Source organism: Prionailurus bengalensis, chromosome E1, assembly GCF_016509475.1.
Source record: "Prionailurus bengalensis isolate Pbe53 chromosome E1, Fcat_Pben_1.1_paternal_pri, whole genome shotgun sequence".
Classification (NCBI taxonomy): domain Eukaryota; kingdom Metazoa; phylum Chordata; class Mammalia; order Carnivora; family Felidae; genus Prionailurus; species Prionailurus bengalensis.
Window position 1 is genome coordinate 3715737 of NC_057347.1, and position 19359 is coordinate 3735095.

A 19359-nucleotide genomic window follows, 5' to 3' on the forward strand; every position below is an offset into this window, starting at 1 on the left:
GTTCACACTGAGTGTTGAGTCCCTTGGTGACGAAAACATGGAAACGGTTGCCATGGCAGCCATTCTTTGGAGCCCTCACACTGGAGTGCAAAGTTCAGGATGTCCAGGAACAGCTGAAATGAAAATCTGGGAAAATCTGCCACTTCCCTCGCCCCAGAAGATGAGTGGGGTGGTGTTTGCTGCTCCCCTGAGCCCAGCCGTCCCTGAACCTGCCCGTCGTCCTGGGCTGAGCGCGGGGATGGAAGGGGGGCATGGGGCCCCCGGGGGTGACGGTGGCAGACCCGGAGAGAGGCTGGCCAGCACGGGACGCCCGGCCGAGCCGTCGGTGGGCAGGGGGTGACCGATCGGTATTCCCTGGGGACATGTCCTCGTGGCTGCCGGTGCGGCTGAGCCTGCCGGTGACTCGGTTTCCTCAGCTGTCATCTGCTGCTGCTTTTCCAGAACGGCTCAGGCCCACTCACCTGCCAGGAAAGTTTTCAGCCTGGTCCAAAGGTGAAGGGTGTAGGGGTGCCCAGTGGGCTCGGCAAGGGGGATGTCCTCTGTTCTGACCATGGGGATGGGGAAGATGACCAGGTTTTCCTTGATGGGTTAGTGCACAGAGACCCCCTCCCTTTATCCCCTGGAATGATTGTACGTCCCCCCAGTAGTTCCCCAGATGGACCCCACGGGGCTCTGCTAACCTGAGATGTGCTAGCCAGAGAGGTCTGCCATCACCTTTGTTTGGGAAACCAACACACATGCGCGCACACACACACACACACACACACACACACACTTTGTAGATTGAAGGCTCTGAAAAGTCCCGCAGTCAGGAAACCTCTTGACTTTGGTTAACCCAGAATTTCACCAACGTGTTTGAGCCCAGCTCTCCCCTGCCCACTTTTTCTTTACAAAGCATTTCTTCCTACTTTTATGATACCTAATGTCGTGCAGAAATGACCTTTATTAACACTTCCTAGGGCCAAGTGTATTTCCTGCAGCAGCAGTGTCCGCACCAGCTGGCATTTTGTGAGAGAGGCAGGCTCTGGGGGGGCTGGAACAGTTCCATGCAATCAGACACTCTGGGGCGAGGCACTGTGTGTTTGACAGGCCCTCCAGGGGATTCTGCTGCAGGCTCTGGTGGGGCACCCCTGTACCGGAGGAGGAAATACTGGCAGAGAATCAGGAGCAGGGGGTAACTGGGAAGGGTCAGGAGGGGGGAGGCAGCTTGGCGGGCATGGGAGGTGGGCATCCAGAGAACCCTGAACTCTGGAAGGGGACTACGGCCACCTGGAAGGACAGGTTCACTCGGCACTGGCACCGAGATCCCATTATGGTTTTCTGCGATTGGGTCGAGGGCAAGGTGGTGCATCTGGTCCTGAGGCTCCGTGTTAAGTGACTGGAACCTTTGGAAAAGCCATGGCAGAAGGTTGAGAGGGGTTCCTGCCCAGCCTGTGAGGAGTGGCCCCCACTGCTCTCACAGAGGACACCTGTCCTGGGCAGGCGGACTCTGCTCAGAGGGCTGGGAGGACGGGCGGTCAGTTCCTGTAAGCTTCTCCTGGCCTTCCTGGACGCAGAGGGGGCTTGTGCTCAAAGGCATTGCTGGGTGGCAGCTTCAAGCTGGGCACCGGGTGAGGCTCTTTGGAGCAGCGGCCCCGGTCCAGGCGTCAGCAGGTGGGTTTCCACAGCCTCCCGCACCACCCACGCGTTCCCCAGTGGGGTACCCTGTGCACTTTCCAACTGTGGGTCTCGTCTTCCTTCGCCGTCAGGTGGGCTGCCCCATCCTCGGCTCGAGGAGGGTGGGGGGGGGTGGGTCACAGGAACCAGGGGGTGGAACGGGGGGCCCAGGTGGCACTCTCGGCCCGTGGCGCACTAGCCCGACTGTGCTTCCTTGCAGCGGTCCAGATCCACATCCTGAAGGCGGATAAAGCGGGGGACTGGTGGAAGTTCACGGTGAACATCATCTCCGTGTACAAGCAGGGCACGAGCCGCATCCGCCGCGGTGACCAGAGCCTGTGGATCCGCTCGCGGGACATCGCCTGCAAGTGTCCCAAAATCAAGCCCCTCAAGAAGTACCTGCTCCTGGGCAACGCGGAGGACTCGCCCGACCAGAGCGGCATCGTGGCGGACAAGAGCAGCCTGGTGATCCAGTGGCGGGACACGTGGGCGCGGCGGCTGCGCAAGTTCCAGCAGCGCGAGAAGAAGGGCAAGTGCAAGAAGGCCTAGCGCGGAGGCAGCGGCGCGCCGGGAGGGCGGGCGGGCGGGGCCGAGCGCGAGCGCGCTTTCCCGGGCGAGGGGGGCGGGGGCGGGGCGGGGCCGTAGCGGGGCGGGGCTCCGGCCCCGGCCCCGCCCCCCGCCCCGCCCCCGCCGCGCCCCCGGGCGGGAGAGATGAGGACGAGACTTAGCTACCTCACGGGCTCCTTCAAGAGCAGCGGCGCGCTCCCCGGGAGGGGCGGGGCCGACGAGGGGGCGGGGCCGCCTGGTCCCGGCCGGGGCGGGGCGGGACGGGGCGGGGGGGGGGGGGCGGAGGGCGGGCGCACAGCCGCGCAGGTGGGGTGGCCCCCGGAGAAGGGGACGTGAGAACTGTGAACCCGGGGCCGGGGGCCGAGCGAACCCGGCCGCCCACCACCCGGGACACAGAAGACCGAGACGCCCCTGCTTCCCCCTGACCCTCCTTTGTCTGGGGATCCCCACACGGGACCCCTGGCTGCGACAACTTGGGCCCCCGTCTGAAGGGGCCTGCAGGCACTTGGGGGCGGCCGGAGCGGTGTGTCCTCCCAGCAGTCCCCGGGCGGCCTGTGGCCTCCGCTGCCACCTGCTGAGTCGGTCCTCCAGGGGGGTCGTGGGGTGGGGTGAGGGTTCTAGTTCGCGGAGCCAGAGGAGCGGAGCGCGGGGTTCGCGCCTGTCACCGCCCAGCTGCGCGATGGGTGCCGGCCCGGAATTCTGGCCCGTGCCGAGGGCAGTGGGCCCAAGGACACCCCTGAGCAGCCCCAGCCGGGTGGTCACCGCCTCACGTTAGAGCTGCCTGTTGGAGGAGGCACTGCGGAGGCAAAACCTCCCAGAGAGTTTCCTTTCTGGAAACTTGGAACCAGCCCCTTTATGACATTTTCCAGGGGAGGGAGAAGGGGCAGTGACACTATTTGTGTAATGACGTCAGCTGCTGGGAAGGGCCTGGACGGCGTGGAATGCAGGTTTGCACAGGCAGTTGGGCCTGGCTGGGGGGAGGGGGCTTGCCCGAGGCCAGCCAGGGTTTGCAGGCTCAGCGAGGTGCCAGGGTGCGCGAGCCTCGGGCGGGCCGGGGCAGGGATGACCAGGTTCCCGTGGGCCAAGGAAGCCGTGACCACTTCGTGTGACTGCCCTCACTCCCGGGTCCTCCCCCTCTCCCCGGGGGAAGGGACAGAGGCTGCTGGACCAAGAATGCCTGCTGTGGCCCCCCTTCCTGCCCCCCGGCCCCGGGCTGCCCTCCATAGCCGTCTTGGCCTAGCCCCGCAGCACCCGGACCCTCCGCTCGCCTCACGCAGAGCCCGTTCCTGAGCCCTGGGGCCTTCTGCCGCCCTGCCCTGGAGCTCTCTGCACTGCCCAGCGGCTCCGGCCCACGTCCTCGCCCCTGCCAAACCGAGTTCTGGACCCGGCTCCCCTCTCCGTCAGGAAATCGGTTTCATTTTCCCTGCTCAGAAGGGTCCTACCGAGTCTGAAGCTGGGCCCCTTGCGGTCTGGGTCTCCTCTGCCTCCCCCGCTTTGGCCCGCGTCGCGGCCGCCTTCTACTGAGCACCTGCTCCGTGCCAGGCACTTTACCCACGTGCTGTCACATTTCCCTCATGACAGCCCCGAGACAGGGAGGGATTCTCACCCCACTTTGCCAGCGAGGAAGAGGCAGGGCCGGGTTCAGGCTCCAGAACCAGGCCTCCTGGCCACGCTGCCCCTCGGTGCACGCCACCCTGTGGCCCACGCACCTGGTTTCCGGAGCAGGCTGTGACGGGGCGCTCCCGGCTGAGACCCTGGCCCTGGTCACTGCACGCAGCCTGGGGAACAGAAGGGGAAGGGAGGGACGGGCACGGTAACCTCTTGAGAGGTGGTGGCAAGAATGGGGGAGGCGGCGCCGGGTCCCAGGAGGCAGGCCTTGGCGAATCCTGAGGCTTAACGGAAAGGACGTTTGGCCGCCTGGGGGTGTTTGGAGGGATCCCAGGAGAGACTGGGAGAGGAGCCTAAGAGGGCAGGGAGAAGGCAGAGCTGCCTTGGGAAGGAAGAGCGAGGCCCAAGGCTGGGTGCATAGGGACGTCCCCTGCAGGCAGCCGGCCCTCCTCGAGGCCCAGCCTGCTTCGCTGAGCGCCGTCAGCCTCTCTGGGGCCTCTGGGGCCTCCGCACTTGCTGCGCCCGGTCCCTGGAAGGCACCACGCCGCCACCAGGGCCCTGTCTTGTTTCTGTTCCCGCTGGCCTGGCTTCTTCACCCTGCCCAGAAGGGCTGTGCCTTCCTGGGTCTCAGTGTCCCCACCATGTCCACAGAGGGGCTGGCCCTGCTGGTCTCCGAGGCCCCCTCTGCCCTGGAGGCCTCAGGCGACAGCGGCCTGCTGGAAATTTCAACCAGCCTCCGGCCTCGGCCTCTGCCCAGCACCCCCAGGGTAGGAGCCGCCCCATCCACCCGTGGCCTGGCCCTCCCCACCCCGGTCACCCGTGGGGGTGAGGGGCTGGGGACTTCGGTCCTCCCAGCCTGCGTTCCCCATCTCGAGGACCGGGCCAGAACCCGGCCCTCCGCTGCTCTGATTCCAGCCACCGACTCCGGCAGCGAGGGCCCCGTCCTCGGGAAAGCAGCCTCTGCCGGCCGCCCGCCTCCCTGGGAGGAGAGGGAAGTAGGAACTGAGGCGTTCCGGTTTGTACAGTTAGGAAGGGATGTAAAATGGAACTAGACTTTGAAGAGTGTATTAACCAGAGTTGTGCTATGTAGGTGTTCGAAGAAAAACATGCCTGATTAGTTTTTAAAACAAAAACAGGTCGCCCACCTGCCCTTTTTCTCACCTGCTGGGTGGTCTGGAGCCCCTGACAGCAGAGTGCCTGCTTTACCGACACCCGGGAACACTAACGATGTGGGGGTTGGGGGGGGGAGGGATGCGGTGCTGTCCCTGGACTCGCCTGCAGGGGTGGCTTCTGTCCTGAGAGCAGCCCCAGGCGCCCAGGGATGGGAACGATGCCTCCCGGGAGGGACGGCTGTGGCACCCCAAGGCCCTTCGTGTCCTCCTGGACCTCAGCCTCCGCAGCAGCACGCGGGAAAAGGGGACACACTTCCTTGGGTTTGCCCCACATTGGAAGAAGGCTGAGATCAAGGAGTCCCCAAGGGAGCAGGAAATGGCCCCTTGGGGGCACTGGAAAATGTCAGGGTGTCAATACTTAAAGGAAGCCCCCAGCCCCTCCCAGAGAGAGAATGGCGAGTGGGTGAACCAGACCCGTGGACGGGGTCGCTGGGCCACGGGCCACGGCCACGCCATACGCTAGGGGTGTCCAAATGTGTTCTCGTGGGGCCTCGCCCCCCAGCCCAAACCAAGCTGGCCCCACCCCCACTTACGTCATCGGACCGCTCTTCTCCTCAAGGCACTCCCGTCCCCCTACCCCTCCCCACCCCCCAGATCCCTCCTGCGTTCTGAGTTCTGTTCGCTCGGAATTGTAAATGTTTAGTTTGACCATGACATATTGTTTGGGTCAGTGTTCCTTTCCAATGCATACTAATATATTATGGTTATTATATATGAATATATTTAATGACATGGACAAAGTTGTGGATTTTCTTTTTTTTTTTTTTAAGTTTCTTTTTTTGTTTCTGGTTTTTGTTTTTTGTTAGAGTTGTAATGGACCCAGACGGAACTTGTAACATGGGCCCTACATGATAGAACTAAGTTCAGATATCAATTAAATAAACTCTTGTACACTGTTGTGCTGTCTCCTGGTCTTTATTGGCGGCTTGAGCATGTTGGGGGGGGCGGAAAGTTGGGGAGTCTTCAGGCAACTCTTAAGGAATATGGCTTCTGGTCTTAGAACGTGCCAGCAAGACAGGGCCCTACCCACCCCAGAAAAGACCAGAAAAGGGCAACTTGGCTCGGAGAGAGTCCTAAGGTTTGCTGCCTCCGAGCACGATTTGGAGCCAAAACGCTCCCAGATGGGACAATGGGTGTTTCAGTCCCCACAAAGCCGTCCCTGGGATCCATCCTTGCCACTCCCTGGGCCTCCAGGTCAGGGGGAGCCCCAGGAAACAGCAGGAAGAGGTGTCACCTGGCCCAGATTCAACAGCAGGACACAGCGCACCTTTGAACTTCACCTTCCGATTGAGAACCTGCAAAGCAGCATTCTCGCCTTTCACGTAGTTTCTTCTGCTCAAAGCCGAGAAGAGACTCACGAGGAAAGACAACAGGGTCCGTGACACCTGGAGGGGTTTTCGGGCCACCGTTTCTAAAGGCTTCACGCGGTGCAGGCGCTGGGCTGGGGCCGGTGCCACGCGGCCACCAGGAGCTGAGCTCGCTGGCTTTCTCAGAGGCTATGTTTAAACTCTTGAGTGGTTGTGCTTTCTTTATTAAACAATCCGGTCATTAGGAACATGTTGTGTTGCCACTCAGTGTGGAGCCGGGCCCATCGTCACCAGGAAGCTGTCACTTCTGCACCCAGCTGTTTTTGAGGACGGGTCTCCGCAGCCGGGCTGGTCTGGCCCCGGAAGGCGGGGAAAGGCCCCGCCTGGCTGCACGGGGAGGTGACGGAGGTGCACGAACAACCAGGGCCAGGCCAGGGGGGTCTCCGGGGTCCCCATCCGTTGGGGAGCCAGCTCCCTGCTGGAATGACGATGCCTGACACCGGGTACAGGACCAGGATCCAGGTCTCGGCTGGCTGGACGGGCCGAGGAGAGAGGAGCCGGCCAGTTCATAGCGGGGGGCGGGGGTGGGGTATCTGAGGACCGGAGACCTAAGTCGCCAGGCCGAGAGGCGTGTGCTGCAGCTGCACGCGGGGGTCGGAGGCTCACCTTGGGTCATCCTAGGTCAAGGGTCCACTTCTCAAGGGCTTTCGTGACATGGCTTTTTTTCTGTCCTTCGTAAAAAAGGCATCTGTGCCTGAAGAGTGCTGTTACTCCTTCGGGATCCTGCCACGGCCAGGCCCCGGGCCCCAGGCCAGAAGGAAGCGGCCCCACTGCCCGCCCCCCACCCCGGCCCCACCCCGGGGCCTCATGCAGCCGGGGAGGGGACGCACGGCCACCTGCCAAAGTCAGTGCAGGACGTAAGCCCGAGGTGGCCGACCGGCCCATTTGGAGGCGGCCCTGATGCACAAGGAAGCCGGGCTGCCCCGTCCGGGACTTGGGGTCCGGTGCGGTTACGGGCCAGGCAAAGGCCCAACCCCTCCTGAGCGAGGATGCTTCCCAGCGTCTGCCCCACTTTCAGGGACGCCAGGCCCCCGCATTCATAAAGCCATCCCCTCCCGGGACAGCGAGATGGCGTGCGGGCCGCCCGCTCCCGGCAGACACAGCCTAGGCTTCGGATTTTGTTGAATAGACCTCTCTTTCCACGCTCTCTTAAGACTAAATAAAGACATATGAGGACCATGCCAAGAAAAATGGGAAGCGAAAGAGCCAGTGAGACACGCGGTAGGTGGACGGGGTGAGCTCACGGCCGTATCGAACCGGACACGCCCCAGGACCGCGAGCCACTGCTGGGAAGCGGTGAATGCTTTTGGCGTGAACCTGGGGGGACGTCTGACATTGTACGAGGCAATTAGAGGAAAGATGAGTCTCGGCTCACTTTCTGAAATAAGGGAGGGAAAATACCCGCATTGAACTTGAGCTGGGCTAGGCTAGAAAACCCAGTAGGTAAAAGAGCGTCTTCGGTCCTCTGCGGAGAGCCCCCAGTTGTCACCTGGGGCCCAGGAAGCGGGATGGACGGGCTCCGAGGAAGCTGAGGCCTGGGAGGAAGGACCCAGCCGGAGGCGGGCCGGCGGTTCTGGAAGCAGAGGGGCAGTCGGGGGAATTCTGCAGCGGCCCCGTGCACGCACAGTTCCAGGGCGCTGCTGGGGCCCCGGGGACCCTGCAAGGAGCAGATCGTCCTGAGGCTAATTAAGACTAAGGCTTAGTTACAGTTATTAATAATAATGAAGTTTCAACAGATCCCGAGTACCGGCTATAAGCAGGTATCTGGATTTCTTTATATGGAATCCAGCCTTTAAGTGCTTACAATTAATAATCGCCTAAGTTAAACAATACTTGTCCTGTTATTTCAATACAGGTTACTTTCGCGGAGAAGGCTCTCGAGGGGACGGGTGCTAAGGCCCCGTCTCCCCTCTCCTTATGCTTAGGGCGAGGTCTCACCGCCCACACGGCCGATTCGGTGCCGCGGGCCTGTGGGAATGCAGGCCTGACGGCTCGCAGGGGAAAGCCAGGCCTTGCCGGACCACGCTGGGACAAGCCACCTTTATGTTAAGCCACTTGACTCCAGGGTGGGTCCCCAGGCCACAGGTGCCTGAAAGCGGCTCAGCGCAGCCAGGTGCCCTTTGCTTCAGAGGGGTGGGTGTCTCCCGCGAGAAGCCCAGCCCTGAGGATGCGGAGGAGGGGGGGATCCTTCCTGCCCGGCACCACCCTGCCCTGCACCACACTGCGCCCCCCTCCCCCCACCCCGCCCCCGGCGCTGCCCGAGGCTCACATGGCAGGTCCTCACGTTCTCGCAGGCCGGCTTTCTACCCCCTCCCCTGCCTGCGGGTCCAGAGAAGTGAAGTCACTTGTCCAGGTCACCCAGCTAGCAGCGCCGGGGCCGGGCCCGGAGCCCGCTCAGTCAAAAGAACAGAAGCGGCTGTATGCAGACATCGGCTCAGTGTTCGGCTTGAAAAGGCCTTTCCGTGTGACTGAGCCAGGACGCCGTGGCTCGGGTTCAAAGACGCCCCACAAGTTGCCGGGGCTCCGTGCTGAGCAAGTCAAGAGGAGGTGAGAAAGTCAAACAGACCTTCAATGCCGCCTCCCGGGAGCCCCAAAGCGGTGGGGGGGGGGGCGTTCCAAGGAGACGCTGTTTATACGGACTCGGGGTTTCGCACGACAAGGCCGGACGACGTGGCTTTGCGGATTCTTGATCTTCCTTTAGGTGATCCAGGAGCAACCACCCGCCTCCCCACCCCACCCCCCGCAACGAGGGAAAACCAGTCTAGGGCGCCTGGCCGGCCGCAAGCCCTTGGCCCCCGTCCGGCACGGCCCTTGTCCTTCGGGAGCACACCCACCTCGAACGGAGCCTGCCTCTGCCTCCTCTCCCCTGCCTCCCGGCCCAGGTGCCCGACGGCGCGGTCCCCGCTCACGCCCCCTCCCCACCCCCCTCTCACTCCGAGGCCTAGCCGAGCTCTGATGGGGTGGCCGACCCCGAGGCCAGTGGGGAGCAGGGTCCAAGTGGACGGGACGGCTGCCCCACATCTGGGACGGACCCGGGCCCTTCGGGTTTGGCGGGTCGCGGGCCCGGTGCCGGCCCGTCTGATGGCTGTCACGGGGCAGAGTCGGGTGGTGAAGCCAGGAGGGCCCGGGGCCGCATCACCTCGCGGGAGAGAGGCAGGCATGTGACGACGTGTGCTCACCCCACGTGGCGGGAGCCTGAAGGGAGCCCGCGCCCCCAGGGAAGAGCCACCAGGAAGAGGCCCCGCCCCCTGCCGCGATTTCCGGCTCCCCGAGCACGGTCGTCACCAAGCTCTCTGACTGAGGACGAGGTGTCGGGACCTCGGGTCCGCCCAGCACGGTGCGGTCGTGGGTCCCGAGCCCGTCCCTCTCGAGGGCAGTCGCCTGCAGTATGTGGGAGATCCACGGGAGACCCTGGGGTCCCCTCCCACTGACCCACTCTCTCCTCCTCCTCAGCGAATCCCTGTGCCTTTGGAAACCGCCCCATCAGCAACCCTAACCCTTTCCCCCTTTGCCATGGATAAAGAAAAGCCAGGCCGGCCGGCCGTCCTGCTTTTGAACCTGGGCGACTTTGAACCTGGAACTCACTGATGCTCCCACGGGAGATGTCCTCTGTGTCCTTATTCACACACGCACTCGTGCACACACACACACACACACACACACACGCACGGTGGTCAGAGCCTGTTCGGGCACCACATAAAGGCACTGCCCTCCTGACGTCGTAACCACACCTTTCGCTGAGCCCTAACCGGTGCTTTCCAGCCTGACCACGTCCCGCGGCACCCACTTGACTCAACGTTACTTATCATCAGGCTTCAGCCTTGGAAAATGGGTTTACGGTCGCAGAGGGAAAGGGATGTGCTCCTGGCTTCTGGCTCTACTCCCCAAGTAGAGTCCGGCAATGTTTCTGAGTGACAGCAGCAAGCTTGGGAGTGGGGACTGGGGCAGGGTGGCGGGGTGACAGGTGCACAGACACATGCCTGTGCGGCCACACCCCCCCCCCCCCCCCGCCCACCTGCACACACAGGGACTCACTGTTTCCTCCGTGGGCACATGACTTCCCCAGGGAGACAGACATTCGTGGCCTCAAACTGCCTGTTCTGTTGGTGCCCCCAGGATACCCAGCACACCGCGGGGTGGCCGGAACCACCTGGCAGCCTCAGGGCGCAACCCCCGGCGGGACCTCGGGCCAGTGCCCCATGTCGAAACCGATAGGGTCATGCCGGGCCCGCGGCTCCAGGCAGCCCTCCAGAGCCGTCACACTCTTGGCTTTACTGAAGCAACGCACAGCGGACGTTCAGAGCGTCGGGGGGAATTTATTGAGAGCAGCTTTTTCGCGTACCAACGGGGTGCCGAGCTTTTGTCCGTCGCTGGCGGGTGTCACAGCTGGGGGGGCCCTTCACTGCCGCTAGTTGGTGGGCCAGACCGCCACGACCACAATGGCCACGAGCAGCAGTAAAATCACCATGACCATCCCTGGAAAACAGAAGCATGAGAGACCCCTTTAGCTATCTGTCTCAGAAGGGCGTCACACAGCCGGTTAACTACCTTCCCAGGGGACGGCAGATGGACACGTCTGTGCCCCCACCCCCGGCCTTCAGTGTGTGTGTGTGTGTGTGTGCACGCGGGGGGCGGGGGTGGTCAGCTGCCCCGGGGACGCTGGAGACTGTCCGCCTCGCTACCTCGAGAGCTGTGCCAGCAAAGTGCCAGCCAGACTGGGGGCTCTGGGTGTGGCCTCGGGTGAGGAGGGGAGCACGCGTCCAGCCCCTGGCTTCTCCGTGGGCAGCGTGGCTCCGTTTTCGGTTTGCGCTGGGGGAGCATCGATAACGCAGAGGGCTCTGGGGTTCGCACGGCAGTATTCAGTCTCGGATCCACTGTCTCCACTGTCTCCACGGGGCTTGGCCTTTTCTTCTGGAGCCCGAGACGCTTGTGTCAGTCATCTGTCAGAACAGCCAATGGACGGACTACTGCAAAGTCAGGGCTCCAGGGGCGCCTGGGTGGCGCAGTCGGTTAAGCGTCCGACTTCAGCCAGGTCACGATCTCGCGGTCCGTGAGTTCGACGCAGCCAGGTCACCATCTCGCGGTCCGTGAGTTCGAGCCCCGCGTCGGGCTCTGGGCTGATGGCTCAGAGCCTGGAGCCTGCTTCCGATTCTGTGTCTCCCTCTCTCTCTGCCCCTCCCCTGTTCATGCTCTGTCTCTCTCTGTCCCAAAAATAAATAAACGTTGAAAAAAAAAATTAAAAAAAAAAGTCAGGGCTCCAAAAACGTCCACTTGCCGGAGGACCCTGGGGCTACCGAGGCCCCCAGAGGGAAGCGAGGAGATAAAGCGCGGGGACGCGTCTGGGAAGTAACGGGGGGGGGGGGGGGGGGTCAAGCGCACGGGGTCACGTGGTGGTTTGGCCACCAGGACTGCCCACCTCAGACTGAGAAGCTGTTTCCAGAGAGGTCAGTCCCGGGAGTCCACACTCCCTATGCTCTTAAGGGAAGTCACGAACATCCTGCTGGTGTTATTAACTAGCTGCTGGCTGGCCGCGTGGGGCTATTTAAATTGCAATTGATTAAAATTAAATAGGGGTGGGGCGCCTGGGGGGCTCAGTCGGTTAGGCTTCCGACTTCGGCTCAGGTCTTGATCTCGCGGTTCGTGAGTTCGAGCCCCGCGTCGGGCTCTGTGCTGACAGCTCGGAGCCTGGAACCTGCTTCCGATTCTGTGTCTCCCTCTCTCTCTGCCCCTCCCCTGTTCATGCTCTGTCTCTGTCTGTCTCAAAAACAAATAAACGTTAAAATCAAATAGGGGCGCCTGGGTGGCTCAGTCAGTTGAGTGTCGTACTCTTGATTTCGGCTCAGGTCACAATCCCAGGGTGGTGGGATCGAGCCCTGCTTCGGGCTCTGTGCAGAACATGGAGCCTGCTTGGGATTCTCTCTCTCTCTCTCTCTCTCTCTCTCTCTCTCTCTCTCCACCCCACCCCCGCTCTTGCATGTACTCTCTCTCTCAAATAAAAAAAATAAAATTCAAAAGATAAATAAAATTAAAGGACTCAGTTTCTCATTTACACTCACCATATGTCAAGTGCTCAAGAGCCACCTGTGGCCAATGGCCACCGTGCTGGACACAGACAACAGAGACTTCCTTCATCACAGGAAGTCCTCCTGGGCAGAACTGACGTAAGGTCTCGAGCTGTGATGACTTCCCCTGCTGCTCACACCCCAGCTTCTCTGATGGCTCCTGGAGCAGAGGCTCCACACATATTTGTTGAGCAAACAGACGAACCGTTACGAGGCGTGTCCTCAACACTCACCCGACAGGCTTGGACGGTTTCTGACGTGGGAGCCCCGCTCTCCCTTCTTCTTGAGCCGGTTTTGTTAAGTTATATTTTCCTGGGGAACTGCCCATTTTTTTCTGAGTGCTCGAAAGTACTGGCGTAAAACCGTTCGTGACGTTCTCTTATAATTTCAACACCGTGCTCTATCCGCGTCCTTCTTTTCGTCTCTGACACCACGTAGTTGAGCATTCTTTTTCCTGATTAGCCTCAAGATGCCTCTTGTTCAACTTTCCCAAGAATTAGTTTTTTTTAAGCTTATTTATTTATTTATTTTGAGGAAGACGGAAACAGCGTGAGTGGGGGAGGGGCAGAGAGAAAGGATCCCAAGCAGGCTCCGCGCTGTCCGCACAGAGCCCAACACCGGGCTCGAACCCATGACCTGTGAGATCATGACCTGAGCCGAAACCGAGAACTTGGACGCTTAACCGGCTGAGCCACCCAGGCGCCCCACCCCCCCCACCCCCGAGGATAAGTCCTGACTTTGCTGACCACCTATCATTTACTTTGTGTTTTACTGAATTTCTGCATCTATTTTCATTAATCCTTCTGTTCCTAGACTTTCTTTGGCTTCACCCTGCTGTTTTGTCTCTAACCTCTTGAACAGAAAGTCAACTCATTCATTTGCCATCTTTCTTCCAAGTACGGGCCCCTGTAAGCCTACAACTTCTCATATGAAAAAGCCGCACTGTGCTTCGTTTCTAAACTCCACGTCTTTCAAAATTTTAGGCAACTTCTTTGGCCCAACAGTTAACTCAGAAGCGTGTTTTAAAATTCCCGGTTGTAACGAAACATGCATATCAGACAAACGTTTAAAAATTTTGAGATCATAATAACACACTCTATTTTGATGTGGAAATGCCTGTGAGTTCCACTGGTGACAAAGCCACTGTGGTTACCTGCCTAGGATCTTAACTGAGGAAAAGGCTGCATCTCCGTTAGAGGTTAGCAGAAGAATGCAATTTGCTTTCCCACCCAAGTTCACAGACACCCTGAATCCTCTCCACAGACCTCCAGGGTCCAATGCAGTCCAAGTAGTATGTATTTTCAACTCAACCCATGTAAGGCAGAACACGCCCATCATTTTAAACATTAAGAAGGAAGGGACTTAAAGACACGTGGCCAGCCTCCTTATCATCTCCCTGTGAGAGTGGGCGATTTTTTCCCAAGACACCCTCTTTCTCTGATGATCTGATCTTCTGAGAGACCTACCCCCTGTTGGGGACCTAAGAGTTCTCCCCCTGATTTCATACGGACATAGACCCAAGTCTCTACATCAAGGGTCGGCAAACTGTGGACCTCTGCACCAAACCTGGCTGGCAGTCTGTTTTCGTGCAGCCCCTGAGCCAAGAAATGGTTTTTCTATTTTTTAAGGGTTGTCAAAAAAGACAAAGAAGTAGATGTGACACGCGGCCGGTGGTCTGCAAAGCCTAAACTATTTCCTGTCTGGCTTTTCACAGAACCGAGTCGATCCCTGCTCTGCATCACTGCGGCCGATAACGACCTAGCCGTGGCCTCGGTTCATCCATTCAGGCCCTGGTTTCCAGTTCTCCCTCCACTTCCTTCATCTGGGGATTTCCTCTCTTCCTTGTAAATTCCGCCGTGGGTTAGCATTTTAGGGGAGAGGCTGTAATATTTTATCTTGCCTTTCCAGATGCTTGTAGGAAGGTGTGCGTGTGTGTGTGTGTGGGCACGTGTGTGTCAACATTATCTCCGTCCATATTCTTGCCAGGACCAGAAGAACAAGTCTCCTTTTTGTGCATTTCTGCCTCCAGAAACATCTTCAGGTTGACCGAAAGTTCCACCTGGGCAGGAATCCCACTAGTTCCTGGCGGGGCGGAGACGTCGCCCTCCAACGTCTAGGGAACAATCCTCAACTGGAGGGCGCAGATGGCCTGAGGAGCGTCGGGGGTGGCTGCTAGGCCTCCAGAGCCCAGGCGTCCCCCGAAGACAAGGGGGGGAGGCCCAGGTGTTGAGGAAAGGCGGGAGACGAGGCATGCCATCTCAGGCAGCTGTTGCCGACGCTCGGGCAGGGTCGGAGCCGGGAGGGCACTCGAGGCCGTGAGGCTCGCCGTGTGGTGGGGGTCCTGGACTGAGGGAGAGAGGCCGACACAAGTGACCCTGTGTCTTCACGTCAGGGTGGTGATAAGAATAGCAGAATGGGAGAGGAGAGTGAGACATGGAGAACCGTGACCGGCTGGGAAGCAGGCACCATACGCCCGGGGTCAGCCTGCACACACACAAAGCTCACGATCCAAGGGAAGAGGCCCCAGGCACCGGCGGTTACTGGCCCCTGAGTGTCCGAGGCAGGGACTGAGCCCGTCTAGCTGGCCGCCGTCTCCCCAGGACCGAGCACAGAGCCTCACCCACGGAACAGGCACCGCGCGTCCTTTTTTATAGAAATGAATAAATGCACTGAGTCACTGGAAGGGACAAGAGGAACCGGTAAGAAAGACAAAGGAGGAACAGTGGACAGAGAGAAAGAGAGAGAGAGAAGCTGAGAACATGTGTCAAGGAAGCCAAAGAAAGAGAAGATTCACAAAGTGGTCAGCCCCCGTCAACAAGTGCCACACAGACGCCAGGGGGCCAGACAGAAGCTCCTGGGCTGACGCCTTTAATGGGACCGATTAGCGGACAGGTGGCTGCGCCTCTCGGAACTGCTATCACACGGCAATTCCTTGGGGCGCCCGGGGGGCTCAGTCGGCTGAGCGTCTGACTTCGGCTCAGGGCACGATCTCCCCGTCCGTGGATTCGAGCCCCGCGTCAGGCTCTGTGCTGGCAGCTCGGAGCCTGGAGCCTGCTTCGGATTCTGTGTCTCCCTCTCTCTCTCTGCCCCTCCCCCGCTAGTGCTCTCTGTCTCTCAAAGATAAATAGACATTAAAATAAAAAAAAAAAATACAGCAATTCCTCTTCCAGCTGCTAATTTTTCTATCACAGAAACTGTGAGTCTTACGAACGCGCCACAGCAGAGGTGACCCAGGGCACCTGATGCCCGTGAAAACCGAAGATGCCCTTGAGCTCCTGGTGCCACAGACAGTGGTCACCTGATGCCATGTGGTCAGGCGGGTCCCCGCGCAACAATGCAAAGGCGACTTTAAGAGCAATGAAAACTAGGTCTTTTACATTTTAAGGCGTCTCGGGGCAAACAGGGGCCCTCTGGCTAGGACATTTTCAACAGGTTTCAGTGAACTGGTATGGGCGGAGGGTCCACTGACGAAGTCACTTCAAGACGGCAAGGGACGATGACCAGCAAAACCAGCTGCAGCCTTTTGGATTCTTTGGGCCAAAGAGCAGGTGTTTATATATCTTGCCACCCGGTGATCCTTTCTCTTTAAGAGTCTGGCCTTCTTGGAACGTGGTCACGGCTCTGGCACCTTTCTTGAAGGGAGTGTGTCTCCTCTAAAGGATGTTTCGGGAAGAGTCACCAAGGCTCGTTCTAAAGCCGGGAGGGGGGCTGAGCAGTGCCGTGCGTGGAATATTTCCCGTGCTCGGGGATCCGTGTGATCTCCTTGCTTACTTGCTTCTTAGCCCGAGAGAAATCCCGTCTCCTCCACCTCATCCACGAGGGAAAGCTCTTACCGAAGGCCCTGCCCTTCCAGGGGTGGAACTCACCCCTGTTCCACCTCTTCCCCTTTCTCTGCACCAGGGGGGCCCGTGCAGGGGGGATCCTGGTTCCCGACACGATGTGGGGTTTACCAGGGACAGGGGCCCAGACTGCTCTGGGCTGAGAATCTGGGATACAGAGTTTCCACTCATTCTTGCCCCCTCTTCTCTTTTTCCTTCCTCCTTCCCTCCTTCCCACCGTCTACGGTGGCAACTTTGAAACAGGCGCAGAAGTAGATGGGCGAGTAATGATGCCCCGTGATGCGCGAGGCTCGATTCAGGACCAGTCTGGCTTCGCCTGTACCCTCCCCCGTGCCCTGTCCGGGTGTATTCTTTTGAAGTGAACCCCCAGACAGACATACTTCATCTCCCGAGACTTCAGTGAGAACCCCTCCAAGATAAGCCATCGCTAAAAAAAAAAAAAAAAAAAAAAGTCCCCACCGTGTGTAAGCCCCGATGATTTGCTTTTTCTTGAAGACAGAGATGGGAAAGTGGCCCCAGCCCGGAGGTCACAGGAGACCACGCGGCCGGAGGGTCACGGGAAGACTGTGACTCGCAGTCGGTCACGTGGGACAGAGAGAACTCCTTTCTTTTGCCTCCGAGTGGTGTTGAAACCTCAGGGGTCTGCTCGTCCATCCCCCAGCTAAGGAAATGTTTGACATTTCAGAACGAGGCAAGACAGTTGAACTTCTGGGAACCTGCCAACTTCTCAAACAATGAACGCTCTTTGCCCCCGGCCCCAGCACGGGAACACCTGGCGAGGCCCCTGGATCGGGATCGCTTCCCCCACTGAGCCTCGCTCGGCTCCGGGCCCTGCTGCTGCGGGCACCTGGCGACGCGGGGTCTCCCTCCCGACACCCAGTGCCCCCTGCGGGGGAGGGGGGGCAGGTGGGGGGGGGCATGCCAGAGTTAGGGAGTGGGAAAAAAATGTCCACTTCCTTTGGTCAGTTCACCAGATGAGGATTCCTTCACTACTCGCAATATTTACAGCCATTAAACAAAGATCTAAGAAAACAAACTCCTTTTCAGACAGGGAAGGGACCTGAAACACAGTCTCTCCGGGACAGCGCTGCGTTTTCTGAAAGTCTGTTCACCCGGATTCACGGTCCCTATTTTTCCCCAGTGAGACGCTGGAAACCTGCGAATTAACGGGGCCGGTGCTGCCGATGTGTCTGCCGTAGCCGGGCATAGGTAACGGCTCTTTGTGCTTATGGAGGAGGAAGGGGAGGAGGGGAAGAAGGGAGAGGGAGAGGAGGAGGAAGGAGGGGAGGAGGAGGAGGAGGAAGGGGAGGAGGATTACAAAGTCTGGCCTTCCTTGAGAGAGGGAGAGCAGATCTCAGCACAGGCGCTTTGGGGCACTTCCGGACACTTCCGCCCTCAGCTGTAGGGGTGCGGAGCGAAGCGCGGCGGGAGAGGAGAGGGTGCAGGGGTGATGGGGCAGGAGGTGGGGGGTTTGGAGGGCAATTTTATCTAAAGTCTTTTCATCCGGTTCTGCTTAGCCCAGGAGAGCTGTACTGGCTGCTCCGTGATCGCCGGTTGCTTGGGACCAAAATACATACGCTCGTGCCCAACCTGTTCGAGTCCACGCCCGCGAGCACCTCTCGTGCCGCTGATAACTCTGAGGGTCCACGGCAGGCATTTATGAAACCCACCTATAGTCGGCTGGGGGGCTTTTCCCCCAGTTGTGCCTGTGAACAGGTGACATTTGCTCACGAATTATGCAGTTGGCTCTCACGGATCAAACAGCTCTCTCGCGGCGGAGTCCTGAGCTGAGGTGAGCAAGAAGCAGGAGAGAAGGCAAAACTGGAATATTTGTTTTCCAAAGTTCATGTAAATGTCCCCTGTAATCCCATTACTGGGCAAATAAGCGAAGGCAAGAGTCGACGGCCGGCGGAGAAGGGGAACGTATTTACATTCTGATTGATTCTCAGGCTGCAGGGCCGGAGAACCACGGTTACCCGCAGGTTCCCGGCCGGAGCTGGGGGGGGGGCTCTGCTGGGCAGCGGGGAGCGGGCCCCCGGAGCCCTGCTCCCACCAGCCTGGAGCTCAGCGGCTGGGGACAGGGGCACCCACGGCCTCCCCGGGCCCCCGTGGCATCGGCTTCACGCCACCGCTCTGTGCCACCGTCTCCCACCGACAGCGCTGCCTTCGTCCAGAACTGAACGGGAGTCTTCTCTGACCTTCTGAGTTTGGTTCTGTTCTGACCTGGCACGCGCCCCATCCTCAGGCTTTCTTTTTCTCTGCTCAGGGGTGAGCGCTCCTGGGCAGCCCTGGTGGGTTCCGTCCGCTCACCAGACCTCACGCCCTCTCACCCGTCTGCTCGGACCCTCGGCCCTCCGTCACCCTACACGGGGCCACCTCCTGGGCCGCTGGGCTGGGACTGCGCTCCCTCCAGGCTGCCTGCGGCCAGGTTCGTGCCTTAAATGACCGTCCTCTGCCCCTACGGGCCCCTATCGCTTACAGACATTCCTTTCCTCAGGCCAGGGGGGCTCCAGCAGCAGGGAGCGTGCAGTCGGGCGTGGTGGCCCGGGCGCTGGGTTTGGGGGTCAGGGAGACCCGACCTCCGAGCTGCCGGTGGTATATAGGAGGCACTGGCGAAGTTCCTTCCGTCTGAGGCCGGTCCCGCCATCAGTAAAAGCCCCCAGACACCGACTTCGTAGTTGTGCCGTGAGGATTCAGTACAATGAGGTGCCCGAGGCTCCCGGGGCGAATCCGGGGCCCCGTGAATGGCAGCTACGAGGACACGGATCACCCCCGCGTGCACGGCCTGCTGCTAAGAAGGCGCCCGTGTGCGGCACATGCCGCATGATGTCCCGCGAGGGAGCCGGGCTCACGGCCTGACGACGGAACTAAGATGTCACTCGTCCCAGAAGTGAAGGAAGAGGGGCGAACCCGGGAACAGCTGGGTGGCACCCAGTTCAGAAACGGAGCCCGGTTCCAGCCGCAGCCCAGCCGGGGTGATGGGCGTCCAGCGAAGGTTGGAAGTTCGGGGAGGAATATGTCTGGCAGCATCTGTCTGGGTCACTGGCCACAGGAGGGGCGGCTGGGCCGGGCGGGCGCTGGCTGCCGT

The 19359-nt window shown here is 60.0% G+C and overlaps 2 protein-coding genes across 4 annotated transcripts in view; one reads left to right on the forward strand and one right to left on the reverse strand.

Moving 5' to 3' along the window:
• NTN1 (netrin 1) overlaps positions 1–5901 on the forward strand; it is a 175398-nt gene extending 169497 nt beyond the window's left edge. Inside the window, exon 7 of the mRNA XM_043583104.1 lies at positions 1877–5901. Coding sequence (XP_043439039.1) covers positions 1877–2205 — 329 coding nt within the window. The 3' untranslated portion in view covers positions 2206–5901. The remainder of the gene's footprint in view (positions 1–1876) is intronic.
• A 4765-nt stretch (positions 5902–10666) lies between these two features.
• The window catches only part of STX8 (syntaxin 8), a 255952-nt gene continuing 247259 nt past the window's right edge, over positions 10667–19359 (reverse strand). For all 3 annotated transcript variants that reach the window (XM_043583107.1, XM_043583106.1, XM_043583108.1), the window contains one exon: positions 10667–10846. In XM_043583107.1, the coding sequence (XP_043439042.1) occupies positions 10779–10846 (68 nt within the window). In that variant the 3' untranslated portion in view covers positions 10667–10778. The remainder of the gene's footprint in view (positions 10847–19359) is intronic.